This window comes from Poeciliopsis prolifica, unplaced genomic scaffold, assembly GCF_027474105.1.
Source record: "Poeciliopsis prolifica strain line A6 unplaced genomic scaffold, Auburn_PproV2 SCAFFOLD087, whole genome shotgun sequence".
In the NCBI taxonomy this organism is placed as follows: Eukaryota; Metazoa; Chordata; class Actinopteri; order Cyprinodontiformes; family Poeciliidae; genus Poeciliopsis; species Poeciliopsis prolifica.
Genome location: NW_026562462.1, coordinates 905,851 through 930,324, shown reverse-complemented (window position 1 = coordinate 930,324; position 24,474 = coordinate 905,851). Strand labels below are relative to the sequence as shown.

The 24,474-nt window shown below is 38.0% G+C and overlaps 1 protein-coding gene across 2 annotated transcripts; it reads left to right on the top strand.

Moving 5' to 3' along the window:
- Positions 1-282: 282 nt before the first annotated feature.
- Positions 283-24,474, top strand: cdc42se1 (CDC42 small effector 1). 2 transcript variants are annotated; one of them, XM_055022586.1, is made up of 6 exons: positions 283-372; positions 12,540-12,601; positions 12,767-12,907; positions 20,168-20,272; positions 21,312-21,383; positions 22,574-24,474. In XM_055022586.1, exons 3-5 carry the CDS (start codon positions 12,854-12,856, stop codon positions 21,378-21,380), a joined length of 228 nt encoding a protein of 75 aa, XP_054878561.1. In that variant the 5' UTR covers positions 283-372; positions 12,540-12,601; positions 12,767-12,853; the 3' UTR covers positions 21,381-21,383; positions 22,574-24,474. The 2 variants fall into 2 exon arrangements, with proteins under 2 accessions (XP_054878561.1, XP_054878560.1); XM_055022585.1 differs by having other exon boundaries at positions 12,540-12,907.

The following is a 24,474-nucleotide window of genomic DNA, read 5'->3' as shown; positions in this document are numbered from 1 at the left end:
TGAAATTAATTTCAAGATTTCTGAATTTTCTTCTGATAAATTTTCCACTGTTTAGACTGCTCGGTCTCAGACATTTTCCTTTTTTATCAACAAATACAGAAAAACAGGAAAAGTTGTGTTTTTTTTTGCGTGTTGTTCTCAGATCACTGTGAGGCCAGAAGGGGGCGCTGTTCGGCCGTTCAGAAGCAGGAAAAGGGAGGAGAAAACAGAAAAATGAAGGTCTTTGGTGAAAAAAGAGGGCGGATTTCCTGGTTGGAGCCACACCTCACACACACAGGGAGAGAAAAAGGCAGAGAGTCTGTCAGAAAGCTGCAGCTGGCTCATGATCTCACTCCTTCAGCCGCTCATCGCCTCCCTGCCTGCTCCTCTCCGGTGAGTCTCGGCCTCTTTGTCATTGAAAATAAGCAACTCGAGCTGTTATTTCACTGTAATTCACTGGAGAAACATGTAAACTGATTAAAATGCATAAAATCTTCAGATGTTTGCTGAAGTTCGCAGGTCAACTTCTTCCCTGAAGGACAGATTAATCTGTGAATTATTAATCTACTGTACACAAGAGTCACGTAATTTAAAGGACCTGACATGTGGATTGAGATCAGATTAGAGGTTTTTTAATATTTTCAGATGCTTCTTTGCTGCTGTTCGCTTTGGGCAGGAAGCCTGTTAGTAATTACTGCTTTTCTGGTTCAGTTTAGCCTTAAAGCCTATTTACCTCCTGAAATGAGGGTCCAGGTTGTGTTGAAGGTCCAAGAGAGCAGAGTGAAGTTTCTAATCGGGTCAGAGAATCTAACGGGTCACAGGATACAGCATACCACCAGAACTCATGGGAGGAAAACTCCCCTGGGCTTCATTACCCTCCGCTCTCTGGGCTGGATTTCCTGCCTGGACGAGGTGAAATTATCGCACATAATCCATTTTATTCATTTCTCCTCTGTGCACTGCAAAAACACAACATATTACCAAGTCGTTTTCGTCTTGTTTCAAGTGGAAATATCTTAGTTCACTTGAAATAAGGCAGAACTACCGTAGAATTAACTTTTAAGCAAGATATAGGAGCTTGTTCTGAGTTAATATTATGATGTCGATTATTTCAAGATTAACGTGGGAAAAAAACTACCACTTTTCAGTCAATAGTCAAGAAATATTAACATTTAAAAGCTCCTATTTCTTGCTGAAAAGTTACTTGAGAATTAGTTTTGTCTTATTTCAAATGTACTAAGATATTTCCACCAGAAATAAAACCAAAATAATTCCTTGGTAAGATTTTATGTTTTTGCAGTGTAGAGTAATGTTTGTCTGTCTGAGTTGTGCACTGCAAAAACACAAAATCTTACCAAGGATTTTCAGTCAAGTTTAGTGCAAATATCTGAATAAACTTAAAACAAGACAAAAGTAACTTAGAGGTAACTTTTCAGCAAGATATAGAAAATTTTTGTATAGTAAATAAATTATTTCTCATAAATATTAACCAATTATTGATTTAAAAGAAGTTTCTATTTCTTACTTAAAAGTTACTTGTAAGTTAGTTTAGTCTTTTTCCAAATGTACTAAGATATTTCGACTAGACCAAAATACTTGGTAATATTTTGTGTTTTTGCAGTGTAGTTTGAGTGAAAAACCATAACTAATCAAGTAATGAGGAACCTGATCGCTTAGTTCTGTAAAATCTAAATATTTAAATGAATTTGCGGCTAAAAACTCTCCTGAAAAAGCAACTTTTCTTTCCTTGGACAAAAAACAAAAAGATAGGAAACAATCAGAAGATTAGAGGGAGAAGGTGGAGGTTAAAGTCAGAGGTCGGAGGTCGCAGACGACCCCTCTGCTCAGGATGAGCCAAAAATAACAGTTGGTCTTTGACGGATAGTTTCTGGGTGTAGATCTATAGATCTGGAGCCAAATTACAGGTCTGCAGAGGGTTTCGAGGCGTGCGGTGAGCGGGAACGAGGGAAACACTGCAGCGCTCTGTTCCCAGTGTCTGTGGGATGTATTCACAGTGTTACAGCGGTTACGTTAGCAACATGTTCAGTCATTTTTGGAAAGCCCTGACTTTCCACTGGGATCCACGTTTCTCCAGGCAAACATTTCTGGAAAATTAAAAGAAGAAAACCTCTGAGCCAGCAGATATTTCTCATCAGTTCTGCTGCAGCTTTGAGCTTTCAGGCAGTTTTTTTGTGTGTGTGTGTGTGTGTTTGTTTTGTTGTGCCAAATGCAAATACAGCATTTTAAGCTAAACGCTACATTGAAGTGTAGCTGTGATCTCCTCACAGATAACCCAGTTGGTCCTGTTTGCAGCAGCAGGGGGGCTGGTTTCTGACTGGCTCAGAAGATACTTTTTCTTTTAAGGGAAACGACTGAAGATTACCAGGAAAAGTTAGATACAAGCAGTTTGGTTTCAAGGAAACTGGTTTTTGCTGATGTTTTTAGACTTTGTTTCAAAATTGTTTAGTTTCATAAATTTGTTCCTGTCTTGTTGATGTTGGGTTTTAGTTTCAAAATAGAAGCAGAAAAGCTGTTTTCAAGATAACGAGATTTTCTGATTTTCTCCACATAAAGCGACTCCTCTCTCTGAGTAAAAATGTTTTTAGTTATTTCGACCTGGCAAAGTTAACAATGTCACACAGAGACATAAAAAGTTTATTTTCTTTAGGGTAAAGCTGTTCAAAGTGAAGTTCGGCTGATTCTGTGCGGTCCCCTCTAGAATAAATAGTATAAATTGGGAAAAAAAACTTTTCAACTAAAATTTACTTAGAGAAATGTTATATGCCACATAAAGTGATAATCTAATCCAAGCTTTCCGGTTTTCTTTTGTTATCATGGTAACTAGGAGCACATCTACTCATTAAGATCTACTCTAAAGTTTACATTTAGTGGAACTAAATCTGCTTTTTGATGCTGTATTAAAACTCAGATAATGTTTTCAAATGAAGACTGACCTAGAGATGGTTTTCATCGCTCAAAATAGACTAAAGTACATTTTTAGTTTACTTCAATTGAGCCCAAAAGTAAAAAGCAAACTGGATTTCTTTCTCCATCAAATCCTATTTGCAGTTTTTGCTCCAGTTCACTTTATTTGCTTAGTTAATTTTACATTTTTAAAAATTATATTTTTTTTGTTCCGAATTTTTTTCTAAGCTGACGATTTTGGTCAAATGGCAGAAGATTTGTACACTCCTTCAACACCTTGAACAAAACAGGTTCTTTACATTTTCTGCAGAAATCGTTCTTAGATGATGAGATTTCACTCTGCTAAGCTCTGAACTCGTTTCTGAATGAGCTGTTTTGGCATCCTGTCACTTTAAATCCTAATTCGCTGCTGCTGGCCACGCCCCCAACTCTGTGTTTACAGTCGCACATGAAAATGTACATCATTTGTACATCTCTGAAAAGCAGAAGTAGAGCCTTCTGCACAACCAACAAAAACGGTTTCTAGAAGTCAACAACAAAAGTGGGGTTTTCCAGCAGCCATTGTACATCAACAGAAGCTGAGCAAACATGCTGTTCTGCTTTGGTTGATAGGTAACGGCACTGGACCCATCAAATGTGTCTTAACATTCAGATGGTTCTTGAAACGGCTCATTTTCCATACACCAAAAAACTTAAACTTATTGCCAATAAATATCTTAGTGATTGTTTTTCAAGAGCTTGGGTTGTTTCTAGAGGCAGTTGAGTTTCAAATTGAAGATTGAAAATCTGCAAAATGTGAATTTTTCATAATAGATCCCCTTTAAGGCTGAAACTGGTGGTGGAGGCTAAGAAATCTCTGTATAAAGTGGAAAACTTTTGCTGATCTCACAAATGTAACGGCGCAGATGAACTGCAGTCAGGATAAACATTGTTGTGCAACATGTGTTGCATCAACGCTGCATCTAAAATATGGAGACTTGAGGACTGACGTCTTCACTGAAGTGTCTCGCAAATAGTTGTCTGATTCCCGACTTTAAGGACCCAAACAGGGTTTTGCATAAAACCCCGGAGTAATTACGTGATTTCTAAGACATTCCTGGTAAGGTTCTGTCTCGAATGTTTATTTCTGGGTTTTCTTTTGTTATCTGGTTCCCACAGTCGGCTTGGTTCACTGACATTAAACGTCATCTTGGCTGGATTTCAGGTTCTGACAAATGTCTCAGAACCAGCAGCGGATATGTGTTATGGAGTCGAACGCTTCGCTGAGATCATCCCTTCAACAACCTGCATCCAGTTAAATCACTGCAGGAGGTTTTCTTGAACCTCTCACCAACCCAGAACCAGAACCCAGAACCCAGAACCAAAACCCAGAACCCAGAACCCAGAACCAGAACCCAGAATCAAAACCAAGAGTGTTTTGGTTCAGAGACTCTTTCACGCTCTTATGTGTTTTACAGAAAATTTAATCCCTGAAGAAACTCTGAAACATTTAAAAGTGGAGTTGATGTCGACTTGATGTTTAATACGGATTATTGCTCTGTTGTCGTATTTGGATCAATAATCAGTGATTTAAATGATCTAAATTGGGAATTAAGTGAAAATCTCTGCATAGATCTATAGGACTATTTTATATCTGATGGATGCACAATGAAAATTTGCATCTGATTTGATCTTATGTTTTATTTCAGACTAGAGCTGAAACGATTAATCGTATCAATTGTGATTAATCGATTACTTAAATAATCATCAGCTAATTTAGTAATTAGTTACTCCTTAACAAACCGAAATATGGCTTTTTGGTAAAAACCCCCCAACATATTCATAGCAATAATTAAGCCAAAATTGCGCTAAAAAGATATGACATATGCATTTCTATAAATAAAAACCTTTTGTTTGCAAATGTATTCTGCTGAAAACGTAACCCTAACTTTTGCTTCAAATTCTGCAACAACAACAACAAACAAATCTAGTATGAAGCGTCTTTTCCTATCCAATTTATTGGTTAATCCAAAAATGTATCAATAAATCTACAAATGCTCAAACGTGTATGCTGTCATAAAGTGTCATTTTGTAAATCGTGACACTTTATATACAAAGTTGACATTATTCAAAATGTCTGTTATGACAACTTGACATTAACCAAGAAATCATGATCTGAAATAAATTTGTTTTAAAAGTTGACATTTTGAATGTCAACTTTGTCTTAACACAATTTACCAAAAGACATTTTATGACAACAGTCATATTTATTCATAAAGACTCCATGTTTATGACAGGTGTTATTACATGTTTATAACAGTCTTATTCACACCCCATCAAATAAAGTGCTACCATGTCTTCCTTTTGAAAAGTAACTGAATTATTTGTTTATTTGCGTCTTTTATTTTTTTTTCTAAAACTGCATGAAAGATGATTGAAGTAGTTGAATGAAAAATGTGCAAAATGTTCCCACTTCTTCCCGGACTGATCGCTGGGATAATTGATTGAGTGTTTTGAATCAGCTGAAAGCGTTATTGTTCAGTGTGAACCTGAAGGCTTGCGTCACTTTAAGGTGTGTTAACTTTCTGCTTCCCGGGGGAGAGAAGTGAAAGCTGCTCGTTGTGTCAGAACAGGAGGGTCAGCCGTTAACCAGTCGGAAAGTTTTCTACCTTTAAACGTCTGGATGAAAAGGCGTCATTGTGAGGCTTGTCTCCAGCTGTATTCGCTCCACTTTCTGCCACCTTAAACGCTCCGTCTTTGTATTCAGGGGTCAACGCTTTCCTGTCGTAGAAATGCATTTTTTAAAAAGGGAAAGCTGAGAGAGGCGTTTTGTTGGCTGGTATTTACTCTGCGCCAACATGAAAAGGTTTTATTTTACGGCTCTCCCTCACCTCCGTAAACGGAAAGTCCAAGGAGTTCACTGGCAACCTGATAAGGAGTTCAGGACTTTGACTCACTAAAAATCACTTTTGTAAACACTTATAATGACTAATAGTTTCATTAATGTAGCACAACACATTCAGTATTAACTGGAACAATAAGTAAATAGTTTAAACAGGAACATTAATAAAGGCTTTCACTTTGACAAAGTCACAAATATGTTCCAGCATTATCATCATCCACTCTTAATTGTTTTACAACTTGGAAAAAATGGTTTTGCTTTGCAATAAACAGAAACAGTGAGCCAGATTTTTCACTGTGTGATTGTTTATATGACGCTTCCAAGAAGGAAAACTTTCTTTCCACAACGCTGTAAATTTACCAGGAAACTTTATAAGTCAAAGAGCCGTTTTTTGCTCTCAGTCCAGTTAGATTAAACTCATTCAGAGCTACAAATGGGGGAAAAAGGTCACAGTTTTGTTGGCTTTTTTAAACAGTTTTATTTCTATTTAGATATTAAATACAAAATAAAAATAATTTTCTTCTGTCAGATACTGACATTTCTGGAAGAATATGAAAAAAGATCCTATGAAAAGAGTGTGAAATTGACCAAAGCAATGACTGCAGAGTAGTAGGAGAAAGTGACGCGGTGAGGAAAAGTACCAGGACTTCGTACCCTAAAAGCGAAAGAGGCTTTCGGCTCTGTGTGGTTTTGTTTCAGTGAAAGCTTAGTGGGAGTGACGGATGAAAACAAACTGGAGGTAAACTCGGAAACATCTGAAGAGTTTAGCTTAACTAACCCAGCGGCTCCTGGGTTAGCCGCTGGGTTAGCTAATCTCACAGGTTAAAGTGACCTGTTAGATTTCCCCGGACAGGTTTGGACTGGTCCAGAACACGCTCATGAAATGCTTTTGCTCCACATCTTTCTTAAATAATGAGACTTCAGGTGGCTGGTTTGAGTTCCTTTCTGTGGTTGCTAGGTAACGGGCGGGGCTCCGCTCGGGGTTGCTAGGTAACAAGCGGGGCTCTGCTCGGGGTTGCTAGGTAACGGACGCGGCTCCTCCTGATTTGTTGCATCCTGTAGGTTTTAGAAACGGGTCGTTTTCCAGACACCAAAATCATGAAATGCCCGGGCGGGTTTGGACTTGTGAAACGTGACGTTAGCACAATATGTCGCCTTTATGGGGTTTTTCTTCCACTCTGTTGGACATTAACTGCCTCATGTCGGCTCACAGCACGAAGGAATAACTTTTGAAAGTATTTCTTGATGATTCTGGTGGCCACTTCCTGGAAAACTACAGAAATCCTGATGAGTAATCCGTTACTTGGCGCTGTGTGTATGAACTTCGCAGTCCTTTAGGTCCCTCTGATTTCATCAGATCGGGGCGCTGACCAATCGAAGAAGAGAAGTGGTTTTGGTGATACAGTCCGTCCTTCCAGCTTTTGTGGCACATATTAACACATAAAAACAAATGATGTATTTTTAAAGGGAACTTGAGGTTTCTTCAGGTCAGTATTTATGAAAATCTGAGAATAAGACGTCATTTCAGCCTGGAAGTGAAGCCAACGAGGAAACGTTTGCTGCTTTTAGACGACTCATCAGGGAGTAATTTACAGTTCAGCCTCAGGTTTGATGTGATGATGGGGTAAAACTGAATGTTCAGGATTCAGAGAACCCTCAGTGAATTAAAATACATTCTCTAAATAGTGTCTGTACTTAGAAAAAAATGTTAAAAACTGATGTAAAAGTATGGAAATGACAGAGAACGAGTCATTGCCTTTCAAGTGGTGCCAGTAAAAGAGTCTAACGGTTTGAGGAAGAGTTTCACTCAAAAATGCAAAACAAAAAGTCGTAACATCAACAATGATTGTTCTTTTAAATAAAAAGTAATGGAAAATATGTAAATGCAAATAATAATAACTATAGTCAAGGTACAGAGTTGCTTTCTATGAAATTTCGTTGTTGTTTTTCAGGACTTGTACTTGAGTAAAAGTCTAAATAACTACAACAAAACCTGTTATATTTTCCAGGTAAATGTCCTGAAACAGTGAAAACTCTTCAGGTTGACACGAATTAATAAAATTCAGATCATAATTAATACTTTATCTTGAAATATTTGTAAAACAAAATTCTCTATACGGGATGCCAAAAATGTCGAAAAAGATATGTAATAAAGAACAAAAAACAACAGGAGTTGATGAAAAGACTGAAATATTCTGGTTAATTCTTTAAGTTTATGTAGTTGTACATTATAAAACTAAAATAGTCAATCATTCTGAATTCCTGAGAGGATTTTATAGCTTCTTGAAAAGCAGCGATAAGGAGATTTTGTGAAACCTGGTTTTCCTGGATCCATCGTTTTTGTTCTTCTTTAATCTGAACCCATTTCTTTTTTTATCCAGCTGGTTGTTTTTTTTTTTTTTGTCTTATCGCAGCCAGATCTCAGATAAACTGAAGCAGGAAGTGTGACCATGTCTATAAAGGAGGAAGTGGAGCAGAATAACAGCTCAGTCCCTGTTATTTAAATATTCCATGTTTTACACAAAGGCTTTTTATTTTTTATATTATTTATTTTGGCAGCAATTCCTCAGATTTGTTCACTGTCATGTTCATGATTTGACATTAAAATTGATAATGAAACTCTAGAATGTATTTGCTTTGGGTTTTAACTTAACATTAATTTCTTAGACTTTAACTTATTCATTAGAGTCTTTCAGTGCAGATGTGACTAATTCCCACAGAGCAGAGGACGACAGTCTCAGTTTTCAGGTTTTCTGCCTGCAGGCTTTTCTGACGCCAGTCATCAAGTTCACAGGGTCGTTGTGAAACTCAGAGGTCAGACGTCTCGGCCGTCTTGTGTAAATAAGCGTTTCTCTCCCGTCTGCTTGAAGTGTGATCGTGTGACCGCTCGTCTCCAACAGACGGGCTGTTGTTGTCGTCTTGTGACGCTTCAGCTGATTCTCCCCTCCGGCTGATCGGCGCTCAGCTGCTCTCACATCAGCAGGCCGGTGGCGACCGCGGCTTTTTGTTTTCTTTGTTCTTTCGGTTGTTTGAATATTTTTGGACTGTCACAAAAACTGGAATATAGACGCAAGAAAAGTAGATAATCATGTATTTTAAGCATGAATCTTATATTGTCTGTATTTGTTGAATAAATATTTCAAACAGCCAGACAAAATGTTTCATGTCTGACGTTTTATATGTTTGTTTATTTTTTATTTTCTTCCTTTTGGGTTTCCAAAAACCACCTGGCTGTGTTTTGGCAATAATTTATTGTTTTCGGGGTTTGAAAAATGAGCCGTTTCAAAATCTTCCGATTGTTAAAGTCGCATTCAACAGCTCTGCGGCGTTACCTAGCAACACCAGCCAATCCCAGCCTGTTACCTAGCAACCCAAACACGCTCCAGCACGAGTGACGAGTGTTTTTGTTGTTGACTTACCATCCAGAAAGCAACTTCCTGCCTTCTTGTTGGTTGTGCAGGAGGCTCCACTTCTGCTTTTCAAAGATGTACGGTTGTATAATTCTGGCCCAACAGCAGCTTATCGGGACAAGATGATTATGATTAAATGCAGTTACTTTATGCAGTTTAATTATATAAAACATATTTCTGCGTGTCCCAAAGAAGTGTGTTACAAATGGGAATGTGCTGCAGCAGCACTATTTGTGCTTGTGGGAGAATAATTACTGCGACAAAGTCACAGTTACCTTAAATATTTTTAAAAATAGTTTTTATAGTCACTTTTGGTTTAGGAAATCATTTGGTTTTGGAGTCAAAGACCTTCAGAAAGGCGGGAGAACTGTAGATCGGCAGCAAAGCCAAATAAATAAATGAGAATCAAGTTTTCTGTGCAGACTGTGGATCCTGCCACCTGCAAACAACACAATGGGGGGGGAGGAGCAGTTTTACCTCCTCCCAGTGATGTAATGGGACAAAATTTATTATAGCGCCTCACAAACAGACTGCCGGACAGGAAGTTTAGGCTGAGTTTGCACCATTGTGCTGCTTATACTCATGAACGGCCATTCGTCTGTCCGTCTGTCCACCGCAGACGCCGAAATGCAAAGTCCTGAATACTTACTTCACTTCAAATTCTGACGCCCTATTGAGTCTCTGGTTCCTTTTTCTCCTGTCTTGTCAATGTCTTCTTTTGTTTGCATTAATATTTAACTTGCAGCAGAATTTGGCTGCTGCCTCAGTGGAAAAATACAAAATCTCGTTTCAATGCACTTGAAACGAGACAAAACTACCTCATCAGTGACATTATGTGAGATTCAGGAGCTTGGTTTTCGTAAGTAATTGGTCAATATTTATGGAAAAATACTTTACCGCCAAATAAAGCTGGTTGCTAGGTGACAGCCGGGCTTGGCTGGGGTTGCTAGGTAACGGCTCTGGAGCTACACCGTTTTTTTTTTTTTTTTTTTTGTCAACATTAAGGAATTATTTACATAAAACAAGCTACTACACGTTGCTGAAAAGTTAATTCATAAGTTAATTTTGTGTTATTTCAACTAGACAAAATGTAGTTGGTCAAACTTTGAGTTTTTACAGTGCAGAAAAACTGAAGAGACGAAAGCTTTTGTGAATCTACATTCAAATTTTGCAAAACAAAATGCAGTTTTTATTCTTTCCGCCCACCAGAGTTTGTCTGGTTGTCTTCCGGAGGTGAACACGTTTGCAGCAGCGATTCAGACGGAGGTAAAACCGTCCCGCGTTTTCTGCCCCGATGTGTCGAAATGACGGTCTGAGTTATTTATGTCAGATTAAGCTCTGATGTGTGGAATGTTCTTCGAGTGACGGCTCGCTCAGACAACACCGGATCTGAGTGTTTGTCTGAGTCCAGATGAAAAAAGCTGATGGAGGAACCAAGCTGTCAAAATGGAAAATAATTTAATTTGTTTGGTGGAGACGGTCAGACCTTTCGGTCCTCAGTTTGATGAACCGTTTGATTCCCAAACAGGAAGTCCTCTCCTTGGCGAAGCCGACCCCTCAGGCTGAATTCCTCTCTGCTGATCTTTGTGGATGTCAAGCATGAAGCTACATGTTTCTGGCCTCCACATTCCTCCCTTATCATCCGCTGAAATGTGTTGGAGGGACTCCAGATATTTTTCTGACTGACTCAGAATAGACGCAGTTAAGAGTTTTTGATTGGGACGCAGCGAACGCCTCCCAAACAAAAAACAGATTTATTCTCCTTAATCAACCCACAGATATACGACACAACATCAGGGGAAGATAATTGTGATCCAGATCAGCCACCAGCATCGTGTCCCACTGATTTCCAACACTTAGTGCCATAAACAAACTCTGGCCTGAAGGCACAGGTTCTGGTTGATGAATCATTTTTACACTTGATGCCTGTAGTTGCACATTAGGTGCCTGATGAAAGCTGATCTTTGCAAATGTTTGTTTTTTTAACATTTCACAGTATTTATTTATTTTCTAAGCAATAAAAGCAGTAATTTATTTTGTTTGACGAGTAACTTATTGCAGATAAGTTGTACAAATTGGTCCTAACTGCTGCTCTCTTTATTTTACTGCGTAAATTGTAAAAAACATTTTGTAATATTTGCAATATTTAGCCTCAAACCGGCTCAGTGCTGCCCTCATCGGGCTGGACAGCTGGTACTGCAAACAATTTCCCTGTTGGTTAAAGTAGAATATTCTTGCTTATTTTGTTTAAATAAATAAACCCTCATATATTTTATCTGCTGCATAAACTGGTGCTTAGAGGTGCTACCTCAACATTTATTAACATTAACACAATTTAAATTAAATAGTTAAGTCCATAGAAATGAGTGGATTATGTTTATATTTAATGTTTTTTCTGTTGTTGTGCTTCTAAGTTATAAATGTAATTAATGCACACAACACGTAAAGAATCATTTCTTTTTTTATTTTAATGTTGAAACGTTTTGCATCAGAATCTGTTCAAAGAACAGAGTTTGGTATTTAGATTTTAATGAGCATGCTGTGTTATTTTGGGTGGTTTCAGGCCGTCGGCTCCTGGATGTTTGTTGGATTAGTGATGCTCAGCCTGAGGAGTTTTCTGGTCGGAACCGCCGCTGCTTCTGCAGCTCCTGGTTTGCGTTGCGTGTCTGTTTGTGTGACTTCCTGCTGCTTCGTGTTTGGACCACACCTAATGTTTAGTCACGCTTAATGTTGCTGCCGTGTTGACGTCTCGCAGGGTTCGGTTCCCATGCAACCCAATGACAGACTGCCTGGACGTTTTCAGGAGACTTTGCTCATGTTTCAGGCTTCCTCCTGGAAATGTGGTGATTTTTGGACCATAAGTGCTATTTAAGCATCTAAAAAATGTAATCACATACGAGTTTCGCCTTATTTGGTATCTTCATGGATCTGCAGCTCTGCTCTGCATCGAGGCTTTGATTTCAGGCGGTTTTTAAAGAAAATAACTGAAGGTTAGATAAAAGTCTGGCTGTTTAGAAAGCTGAATCAAACCGTTATCGCGTTGCCTCACCAGCAGATGCAGCAATCTAATGTGGAGCAATTTAAAGATTGCAGATTGTGGTGATTTGGAAACTTGAGGCCCGTTTGAGTCTTTTGAGGTGGAAAACCGCAGAGGCATTGAAATGATTCCTGGCCGCTGAGGCACTGAAATAATGTGATAAATGAAAGGAGCAACTTTCAGTCTGGTTGCGAAAGACGAATTTAAACAACCAGAGGATTAAATTTATAATGAGACACAATAATTTAATGTCCTGAATCTGGAAAAAGAAAAAGGTTGTAATGTTTTTTTTTTTCTGTCTTTGCAGGAAGTTTGGATTCCTACATTTGAATCTTCTGAGGAGTAAATTTTAATTTGCATTTTCTGCCGGTGAGGATTTTTCTCCTGAGGAAATTTGTGGATTTTCTTTTTTTCCCATCTGAAGCCCCTGGAGTCCACCTGTAGAGTTTTATTTTTTAATCTACGGTGGGGGTTCTTCAGGGTTTTACCCTCTGACTGTCTACATTTGTGTGGCTTTTTGTCTGGATGCCCCAGGATTACCCACAGACTGCAGTTCCTTCTCGGGCCTGCAGGGCGGCAGCAGAGAGCACCGGCCAGCCGCTGGACAGGCAGACCGTCGGCATGAGCGACTTCTGGCACAAGATGGGCTGCTGCGTGGTAGCCAAGCCTCCTCCGGTGAGAAACCGACACCTCTGGTTCCGAGCCGCATGGGAACCCATTTTACAGTTACACTGTAAAAAATTAACAGATTAAATGCAAGCTACATATTTAGTTTACAAACTGAAATTTTTTACGCTAAATATTAGCTTTAGTGCTTCATTGCTAAAGCTAAATATTAGCTTTAGTTCTAAAGCTTTAGAATATTTAGTGATAAAGCTAAATATTTAATTTTGCAAGCTACATATTTAGGATTCAAATTAAATATTCAGTTAGAAAGCTAAATATTTAGTTCACAAATAAATGTTTAGATCTTAGCTAAATATTTATTTTGAAAAATAAAAATTTAGTTAGAAACTAAATATTTATTTAGAAAATACTTAGTTTAAAAAATATTTAAATATGTAATACACATACAGCGAAAGCCCTGAATATTTGATAACAGGAAATTATTTTAAGTTAGCCATTGGATTTTATCCATTAGATTGACACCTTGGATTTTATCCACCTTGGATTTTATCAATTAGATTGATACTTTATCAACGAAGATGCACTAAGAAATTGTTTGTAATCAGCTGATTTTATGCATAACTGGGTCAGATCTGAACCTCTTGGGTGTGTAAATGTCTGAAAAAGATTATTTTTAGTTCTGTGAGGGGAAACCAGATAGTAAATAACTTTGTGTCAGCTTTCCTTCAGCCTGAAGTTACAGGAATCTGTTGAAACTTTGTTTCAACAGATTCCTGTTTCTTATCGTTTCATGTTTCATGTTTCTTATCGTTTTGAGGAGTCTATTTCTGCCTTTCAGATTATTCTGAATTAGGAAATCCTGGCAGTCTTGAAAGAAAGGACAAGAGTTTGCTCAGTCTACTGATTGCTTTTAGTGTTGCTAACGTTGCTAATCAAGCTAACCGCTAATGTAACAATACTTGAGATTCTCCCAAAAACACTTATAACTACCTAATTCAATAGTTCAAGCACAAAATAATATCCATCAACACACATGGTGGAAACTTAACTGGTTAGCTTTAGAAGCTAAATATGAGGGCTGCTGCTATTATTTCTGCTGTTGCAGGTCAACCAGTTAGCACCAGGAACAGGAACAGCCAATGTTGCCTCAAGTAGCTTTGCACATTGTGTGTTATTTTAAGAATATTTTATTAAAACTGCAATTGGTGAATTTTCCACAAATAATTTGGAGTTACGTTCCACAGGGGGAAAAAAGCTCTCAGAAAAAGAGATGATTTGGGTAAATTATAGTTACATTAGTAAATAGCTTGTTTGCATTTTTTTCTCATTTCTCCGATCTCATCACATAAGGTTTGTTTATTGTATGATAAGTCTTAAATGTGCATTTTCAGCCTGTGTATGAATAAATACTTGGGAACGTAATGAGAAGGGAGGAAGCTTTCATGCTAACTTCACCTGAGGTGCGACTGTTGATTCACCTAAACGAAGTTCAACCCTAAACATGGCGACTGGATTTGTTCCAACAGATGTCGTCACGATGTCTTCACCAGTGAGAAAACAAAAACAGAACCGGACTCTCGGTTCCCCCTTTTTAAACTTCAAGCCAAAACGGCGTACAGAAACAGACCAGGTCATTCTGCAGTCACTGCGGGTGGAAAATGTTTAGCTTCTGATGTTTATTCACCTGATTACGATTCAGGCGTTGCTGAGAATGACAAGAAGAAAACGTGGATGTACATTCATTCAAATTTCATGCTTTATTGGCATCAATGTTGCACCAAAATTGGGTTAATAATTGTTTTATTGAACCGAGCAACCACATTCTAGATTCTTTCACTTGTAACATTTTCCCATAATCTGTCACTTATAACAGATTATAAGTGACATCACTGCAAGTGGAACTAAGACTTTTAAAAAATCAATATTGAGGAATTATCTGCATTTTGCTGACGATTTTCTTGCAAGTTAGTTTTGTCTTATTTTACAAAGTGCTAAAATATCTGATTTATAAACTAGACAAGAAATGCCTAGGAAGAGTTTGGGTTTTGCTGCATAAGAGCATGTTAGAGTAACTTATTAACCTGGGACTGTGGGAAGAAGTTGGATAGCGGGAGAGAACTCATGCATTCACACGGAGAACAAACTCAGGACCTTCTTGCTGCAACAGCGATACCAACGTGCAGCCTGACAGAAATCCACAACAAATGAAACTGTGTCAACTCAATTTTAGTTTAGAATCGATTAAAGTTATATTTTGTGCAGGTTTCATCTTGTAAAATTAGTTTTTGGCTAAGGGTGCATTCATACCAGCTCTGCTTGGTCCGCTCTAATCGAACTCAAGAAAGTCCGGTTCGTTTGAAGAGGTGTGAATGTGTAGTCGAACTCTGATGTGGACCATGAAAGCTAATCCTGGTCCGCCTAAAAATCAAGGTCTTGGTTCAATTAAAGTGAACTCTGATGTGAATGGAAAGCGGACTGGAGACCGCTCAGAAGACAGACTATAGCGCAGGGATTTCTGGGTAAACAATCAAAACAAACACGCTAGTCTGGCGCTAGTGGAAGAAATGGATCTTTTACCAAAGACAAAAGAAAAATCCTACCACTGCTAAAATCTGACAGTTCTTCACTTTGTGGAAAAGCAAGTTGCGCTGAGTGTGTTCTTCGGTTTTTATGTCGTTTCCTTCAATAGTTCTTGTTGCAGCGCCACCACAGGCGAGGAGGAGAACACATTTATTTGATTTGTTTGACAGAGTCTGGTGTGAAAGTGAACCGCACCAAATGAAAATGCAACAAATGTTGTAACTTTGATTCCCAATCAAACCCTGTCTACTGGACTATCAGGTGTGAAAGCAACCCAAGTCATTACAAACCTAATTCAAATTTAAAAATTTAATATGATTTTATAACAGCTATCTCTCCTGAACTGTAATGTTTAACGTGCTAAATAGCTAGCGAAGTTAGTGTGGGCCCCTGGCTCTATGGGCATGAAACCCCGCCACATGTCCCGTCACACTGAGCGTACAGTACGCTGGCGGTGCTGGGAGGAAGCTCTGGTTCTCTCTGGGGATCTCCTCCCTCCTTCCTCCGCCTGTATTTTTAGAGTTTTCTGTTTGTTCCATTGTACCGCTGCAACAATACACCTTTAACAAACACACCGAGACGCACAGCAGCCAGCGGGGACTTCACTCCGGAGCCAAAAAAGACGTTTCTCTTTAAGGATCTGCAGCTGTTCCAGTAAATAATGTGGAAGAAATCAATGCCACTGTCTTTTTTATCATTTCCAGCATTTTTAATCGCCTCCAATTACATTTTCAACTATTCTTTCCTCCAGTTTTTAATGCAAATATCTTGTTACGCTTTCAAAAGACAAAACAAACGTACAAGTGACGTTTTAGAGAGTGAATAATTCCTCAATATTGATGAAAAAGTAGAGATTATTTCATTTATAACATGGGAAAATGTCCTGTTACAAGTGAAATAATCTGCCAGTGGAACCAGAACTGGTTGCTAGGTGACGGGCTAAGCGTGGCTGGGGTTGCCAGGTAACGGCACAGTGTAATCCGTAGATTATTTTTATCAATATTAAGGAATTATTTACTTTAAAAACATTGTTTTAGCAACCTATATGTTGCTTAACAGTTATTTGTAAGTTAGTTTTTGGCTCATTTCAAGACTGATACAAATTACTTGGTAGGATTTAGTTTTTACAGTGTATGTCTTTATAACTCTTATATGACCCTTTTTGCCCATTTGAGTCTTTTTTTTTGTTTCATTTTTGTGTCTTTTCCTTTTATATTTTAATTTTTAGAGTCTACAATAATACATTTTTGTCTTTTCTGTATTTTAATTTTCACTGTACTTTTTTTGTCTTGCGTTGCTTTCTAGATTATTTAGAAAGCAACGCTTTCATTAATGCTGCCCCTTTAATAAAATTAAAGGGGCAGCATTATGTAACTGTATTTAGTTTCACTTTGTAATATTATTGGTGGGTTTTATTGCAATTTGCACCTCATGTTTTGTGATTTTATTTGTTTTTTTTCTTCTGTGGTTTGTAAAATTGATAACTGACTCATAAAGGGGAACCTCAGCCCGTCATAGTGATGCACAGTAAGCTGTTATGGGCTGTAAAGTGGAATGCATCAACATTATTTGTTGAACAGCTGATGGAGTTAAACATAACATAGCACCGGGATCAGCTCCATATGTCTGTGACGTGCTTTTATTTTGAAATTCCAGCTCGTTCCTTTGATGCTGGTGACTCAGATTACATGATGATGATATTTGGGATGCAGCAGAAGCAGCTGTTTATCAGCCCAACACAAAGGTTGCCAGGAGAGACGTTTTTTCCTGCCGCTCCGCTTTAATTGCGCCAGACTCTGTGTTGCGTAACATAAACTGCTCCAGGATTAGATTAGGCCTCAGTTTGTTGAATCTTAAAGCATACTGCTGCCATTAAAATCTGGCAAAGTCGTAGCTGTGTGAGCAATCCCAAGATTATGCTAAATGACCACAAGTAAATCTGAAACAGAGAGCTTCACAGAAGTAAGGAGAGTTTGTGTCACTGCTGAGCTGAAAGTTGCAGCTCCTCGTTGTTGCAGCACCTCAACCCGACTCACATGTCCTGATGAAATTAAGAGTCAAATTCCTCCCGGTCTGTCCATCTGCGATGCCCGGTTGCTTTTTTTTTAATTGCTGTTGCCATGGCGGCGGCTGTAGCTGTGGAGGAGGACGCCTGTAGGCCGAGCGGTGAGTCACTCCCAGCTGGTTGGACGCAGGAAGTCGCCGCAGTGTGTGGTCTGAGTCTCCATCTCGCAGCAATTTTCCCCTCTGGCTTCAAACATTTGGAACCACTAATGAAATTAAAGGGGCAGCATTATGTAAGGGCTTCACGTCATGCCATCATGTTGTTCCCTCATCAAAAACATCCCTGCAGCGTCGCTTCTTCGATGCATTTCAGAGAAATCCTTTAGTCCCTTAGGTGGACCTAGCTCCGCCTTCGAGTTGCAGCTAACAAGCTTTCACCTCCCAGCGCTGAGGTCCCCCACTCAGCTCCTTCAGACTAGCCAGCAGCAATTAGCAAACACCTGGTGGGACTGCCGAGCTCATTAAACTTGTTCTCAGTGTAACGACTTCCTGAAGTCTGAGTTTCAGGAAGAGCAGAAGCTTTTAAAGAGACAGAGGCCTAATTTCGTTGCACTGAATTAAAAAGTCTAATTTTTTAAAAAGTGAAATTAGTTTTATAACAACTGAGGGTAACATAGTTACTTGATTGTGCTTCAAAATGGTCCTTTGTGGCTGGAAAGACATAACGCTGCCCCTTAATATCATCATTAGAGTATAACAGGGTCCAAACCCCTTCAGCCCTGAACTTCTTGATGCATTTTTCTTTTTTCTCAGCTGTTTTTTTTTTTTTGCATTTTCTTCACATTGTTTTATTTGTGGGTTTGCTTCCCTCTTGAATCTCTTCTTAAGCTTTGACAAACCAGTTTATGATCAGTGTATCTGTATTTTTAAAATATATATTGTCTGAAATAATCCCAGGAACTGCAGCTCCAGGCTTTGTGTGATCTTCAGGGCTTGTCGTCTCGCTTGTGTTCACCCATCACTTTTAGTTCTGCTGGGTTACATAAAGGCTCTGGATAATCCCGAGCATAAGCCTCTTAAATCACATCTAAATGGTTTTGATTGCGGCTTGGATGTGTTTCCACACAGCGGGGTTTACTGGACTTCAGGAGGCGAACGAGGTTTTAATGAGGGGTTTCATTGGCTGATTCCCAGAACTCCCGAGTGTCCCTGAATGCACCAAAAGGAGCTGAACTCTGAGGGAATCTTAAATTAAACCTAATTCCAGGTGTTGGATGTAATTTCTGAAGCAGAATCTGTTGTGCGATGCTCCTGTTTTATCGCGAGGCCTCGTGGTTCCTCTGGGATTTTTCCTTGTTCTCCGTCTGTTGCGTCACGTTTTGCTGTTCCTACATGATTCAATGTGGTGATTTGAGACTGAGAGTATGTGGACATGTGGAGACGCATCAGGGACAGACCATCGGAGGAACAAAAGAGACGCATAAGAAAGATATGAAAGTATTTCAACACCAGCATCGTCACATTAGGGCAGCGGCCCGCTACACTGCAAAAAACTTACCAAGTAATTTTGGTCTAATTTCAATACACTTGAAATATGTATTTTATATCAATGTTAAGAAATATTGACTTAAAACAATCTCCTAAATTGCTGAAAACTTCTTTATAAGTTAGTTTTTTTTTATTATTTTTTTTTTCAAGTGTATTAAGATAATTACACTACAAACTGACCTAAAATACCTGGTAAGATTTTATGTTTTTGCAGTGCACCTGTGGCTCTTAAAAAACATTTCCTTATTGTTTGTTTTTATTATGAATACAACAACAAACAAGAGCTTTTCTCTAAATACTTTTGCAAAATCTTTATATAGAAATATATAATAGGCTCTTAAAAGTATCTTTCTTAATATTTTACTACTTTGTACCAAATTCATTTTTTTCATTTGTCATAAAATCTAAAAATACAAATAATTTAAATTAAAATTTTTTTTTTACTTCCATAATGAAACATTTTATGTTGCACCGCAAAAACACAAAATCTTAGAGAAGAGTGAGAATTAAAACAAATACAGAGAAAACTAAAATATAGTCATTAAAAATTGAGATATAAAAAGACACAAAATGAAACGGAGCGACGACAAAAAGGCACAAAGGATAAAACTTCAATGTCCATTAAGACCTATAAAGACACACGCACTGCAAAAATGTGTGTTTGGATTTGATTCTAGCGGAAATATTTTAGTACACTTGAGATAAGATAACTTACGAATCACTTGTCAGAAAGATATAAGCTTAAGGCAAAACATTTCTATTAATTAAAAAAAAAAAGTTACACTGACAACTGACACTGTGCGGTTACCTAGCAACACCAGCCATGCTCAGCCCATCACCTAGCAACCAAATTGCTGGCAGACATTTTCCCAGGTTATAAGTGAATAATTTGTAAGTGGAACTAGAATTTGGTGACGCGCAGGGAGCTAGTACTTTTTAAATGAATGAATATGAAGGAGTAATTTACTTGAAACTCAGTTTAGTCTTGTTTCAGGTAGAAACTGGGTGAAAACCACTCGGTTGGATTTTGTGTTTTTGCAGTGCAGAGCAGCAGGTGCACCATCTGTCTGCGTTGTTTTCAGTTAAGAGCTTGTTACAGTCTAGCGTGATTTCTTTCTCTTTCAGATCCACAGAACGACTGTTTATCTAAAGTGAAAAATCTTTGTCTCTGTGCAGAAGAAGAACAGGAGGAAGATCGACCGCAGCATGATCGGCGCGCCGACAAACTTCATCCACCTAACGCACATCGGCTCCGGGGAGATGGGAGACGGCCTGCAGCCGGTGAGACGGCACCGCTTCAATTTCTGACCTTTACGGTTTACGTGACTGTAACTCAGGAGAGAAAGTAAAAGTGAATCTGTGCAGCTTCCCAGCCAACAGGCTTCGGTCCAGCCTGAGGACAGAGGCGCTCTCTGTGTGTCTGGGTGTCAGGAAGTGTCTTGTGGCACTGCATCCTTCCTGCTTCTATTTTGGCTTTTCTGTCTTACATCTGGCATGTGGAAATCTGCCTCCACTCTGGCGGTCACTGAGGTTGTTCTGGACCAGCCTAGAAATCCTGCTCCAGTGTCGTTTGGTGTGAATGCAAGAATACATCAAACTAATGACTGCGTTTTTCCACCCGGAGCTTACTTTAAGGGGATTTTTGTAAGCAAAATTCGCTTTTTCATACTTCCATTTTGGTCTTCACTGCTTCTAAAAACAGACCAAAAATCTAAAAAAAAAATCTACCAGCTGTTTTTAGACATAAATTAATGTTTTTTTTGGTGTTGGGAAAATGAGCCGTTTCAAAAATCTCTTGAAGTCAGAATTGACTTTCACACTGCAAAAACACAAAATCCTACCAAGTAATTTTACTCTAGTTCCTGTGTTTTTGCAGTGCAGTTCACCGTTACCTAGCAACCCAACCAGAACTCCCAACAGTTTTGATCAGTGCTGTACAATGGCTGCTGGAAAAGACAAGTGTCCATCCAGAAACCACTTGCTGCATTCATGTTATATGTAAAATATTCATTAATTATTATTTTTAATAAGTTAAACTTGTTTATTCGTTGATGTCTTAAATTGACTTTTAAATAATATATGTATATTTTCTTTTGATGAAAAGTATGTAAAAGTTTGTTTGGTCCATTAAGTGTTCAGTTTTAGTTAAAATATTTTATCTTACCAATTTAGATTTTGTTATAAACTAACATGCATTATCTAACTTTTTTCTAAAATAATTAGTTTTCTATTTTTTAAATCTTTATCCATTGCTGTGAGGATTGTTTAATGTGCTGTGTGTCTCCTGCCGGGTGACTAAATGTTTTGTTTTTTTTAACAGTCAGGGTCTGTTCAGGAGCAGATGAGGTCTAAAGGCCCCAACATGAACTGCAGGAACAGCCTGTTATAGCCGGTAAGGACACAACTCTCACTCTGAGCAGAAAAAACTGACGAGATTAATGTTGGGTAACTCAGTCTGTGTTACAACCTGCAGAACTGTTGAAAGCATTGTGACTCTAAAACCTTATGATTCATTATTTGTTCAGTAATTCTGACCTGGGATGACGCTCAGTCTGATCACAGCCGTGTGACGTTTTGGCAAAATTTTCCTAATTTTTAACCATTAGATCTTATTTAGGTCTCCAAAAATTAAATAATAAGCAAAGTATAGGGAACTGAAGGCTTCAGTGACCGTTTTTGTAGCTGCGGGACAAAACGGCTCGTCTCAGAAAAGAGTTTCTATAAAAACACTGAAAACTCAAAATATTTTACACATTCAGACAAAATTTGCATGTCATCTGTGACTCTTTTGCAGAACTGAAGCCAAATCATTATTATGCATAAGCTAGCGTTAGCACTGCTAGTAAAATAAGGTAATTTAAAGCTCCGATTTTCATTTAGTTAAAATATCTACACAGAATCTGTATGTTGTTGCACTGGGATAGAGCAGGATAGAAGTGAAACAGCAACACAACTAAAATCTGAGTCATTATTTATCATTCCGGTTTACATGCATGCTAATATTAGCATCAAAGCTAGCTGCTACTAGCAGCTACAGAACTGGTTGTTTAAACTTATTTGTTGCTGTCAAATATGACAGAAAGAAAAAAGAAAAAAACTAATTTCACTCATCATTCCTGCTTATGTTCAAGCTAACAGTTATGCAGTCATAATATTAGCATTGTAGTGCTAGCTGGAACTGCTGCAGGGGTTGGAAAGTTGTTTATTTTTGTGCATAAAATGTCAGTCATTTTTATTTTTATGTTTGAAAACCACAATAGTGAAACCTCTTCTGACTGATGTTTGGATATTAATCACATAAAATGGAACATCTTCTTGTTTTTAATTTTGATCTACACACAAGAACTGCCCTGTTTTGTGCATGGAAAATATCAAACCTCAAAATGCCTTGATATTAATTAAATGATATAGAGTTTCATTGTTTGAAAATGTTAAATTTATGCCTCCTTTTGATTTATTGGCTCTTACACAGGATCAACTTTCTCTTAGATTATGACTCTAATGGAGTAAATAACTGCTTTCCTTCATGCTAACTGCACATTAAATGATTTAATTTTAAATCTCTGGGTCTTTTTTGTCCAGGATTGTATTGAATTGACTCAGACCAGCTGACTGACCTCCTCCGCACTCTGAACCTCTGAGCCTGTCCTCCATCATCCAGCTTACGGCTTCATCCCACTCTGCTGCCCTGCCGAAGTGTCACTGAGCAACAGCGGAACCGTTCTGACCTGCATTTTAGAATTATTGAGCAAATGTAATCATCATATTAATATTTTTTGTTTGTTTCTTTCGCCCTGGTCAGGTCTGAAAGTAGGTAGGCAGACAAAAATTACACTAATGTTATTTTTGGGGGTTGATTTGTCACCAGGTCTCTCATCAGTATTAAATTAGATGGATCATACCGTTATTGTATGATCAAAAATAAATCTAATCAGGAATATAAACACTGCATTTAACTGCTGGTGATTCTAAATTTTCTAGATGTTTTATTCTTCTGAACTCTTACACTGCAAAAAATGCAAAACAGACTTAAGTCTTTCTACTAGCTTCTGGTTCCAATATCTTAGTACACTTAAAATAAGACAAAACTAACTTTTCTTTCACTATTTAAAACTGGTTTTGTTGGCAGATTATTTCATTTTTACCTTAAAAAGTAATGAAACAATCAGTGGAACTAGATTGACCTAAAACAAGCTTCCATATCATCCTGACAAGTTAGTTTGTTGGATTTCAAGTGTACTAAGATGTCAGTAGAACAACAACACTTGGTAAGATTTTGTGCTTTTGCAGTGTATTATTCAGCGCCTGGTGTTTTGTCTGCTGCTCCCCAATGCTAGACGTCTGGTGACATCATTGGACTTCATTTCCCAGAATCCTTCAGGTTGGTCGTCACCATCAGGGTGCTCTGTGACGACAGACTCTTGTTTTAAGGAGACAGAAAAGTCCCTTTTCTTTTTTTGATACACTGGACTGGAGTGTGTGTGTGTTTAGGGGGAGGCGTGTACGTGTGTGTGTGTGTGCTTTTAATATCTGAACATTGTGGGGAACGTCAGTAATTTTATTTGTGGACATTTATGGTAAGTCTTCGGCCTCTGTCTTTAGAGAAACAGATTTGAGGTCGCGGGACTGGATGATGTCAGCGGTGGCCTATAAAAAGGTGGAAAAGAAGCACAGACATGTGAATGTGTGTGTCATAGTGTTCCCAGTTTAGTATAAACAACCCACATGTCTGCAAGTTCTCTTTTAATCTCATGTCACTCTAAAAAGAGAAATGTTCGGCCCATTCCAGTGATGGCTTGGGACGAGAAAAATGTTTTTCGGCCGTCAATGTTTAAGATATTTCTAGTATTTTGAGACATTTCATGCTGCACCTGGTAGCGAACGTAGAGTTTGACTGCTTTATGTTGTGAGTGCTTGACTTAAAAGAAAATCTGTGTTATTTGTAATTTTATGCTGTTTTTGGGGGATTTAATGTGTGATATTTGTTGAATTTATATTGCTCGTTTCTTTGGTATCTCACCCCATCCTGATTATCTTATTTTGCTTATTTAGATTTTTGTTTTAGATTTTAGGCTTTTAAGTTTTTACATGTCAAAATTTCTGTATTTCATGTCTTGCGCAAAGTTTTGAACACTTTGAGATATTGTGAAACTGAAACTATTTTGAGACACTTTGAGCTATAATATTTACTTCAGATGATTTTTTAAAAAGCAAAATATATTAAATTTGTTCAGGTTTTATGCCTTTTGGTTAATCAGATAGATTAATTACAGTGCTTTGTAAGAATAAAATCTTGTGCAGTGCCAAATAAAACTGTACAGTCCCTTTGAAGCAAGTATTTTTCTAATAATTGAAAAAGGTTTATGTAAATATTTTTTATTTTTCTTTTATATTTTGTACCTATATCAAGGTCCAAACGTGTCAACAGTTCATTAAAACACCACAAAGACACAGAGAAGAAGAATAAAATATGTATATGTTCA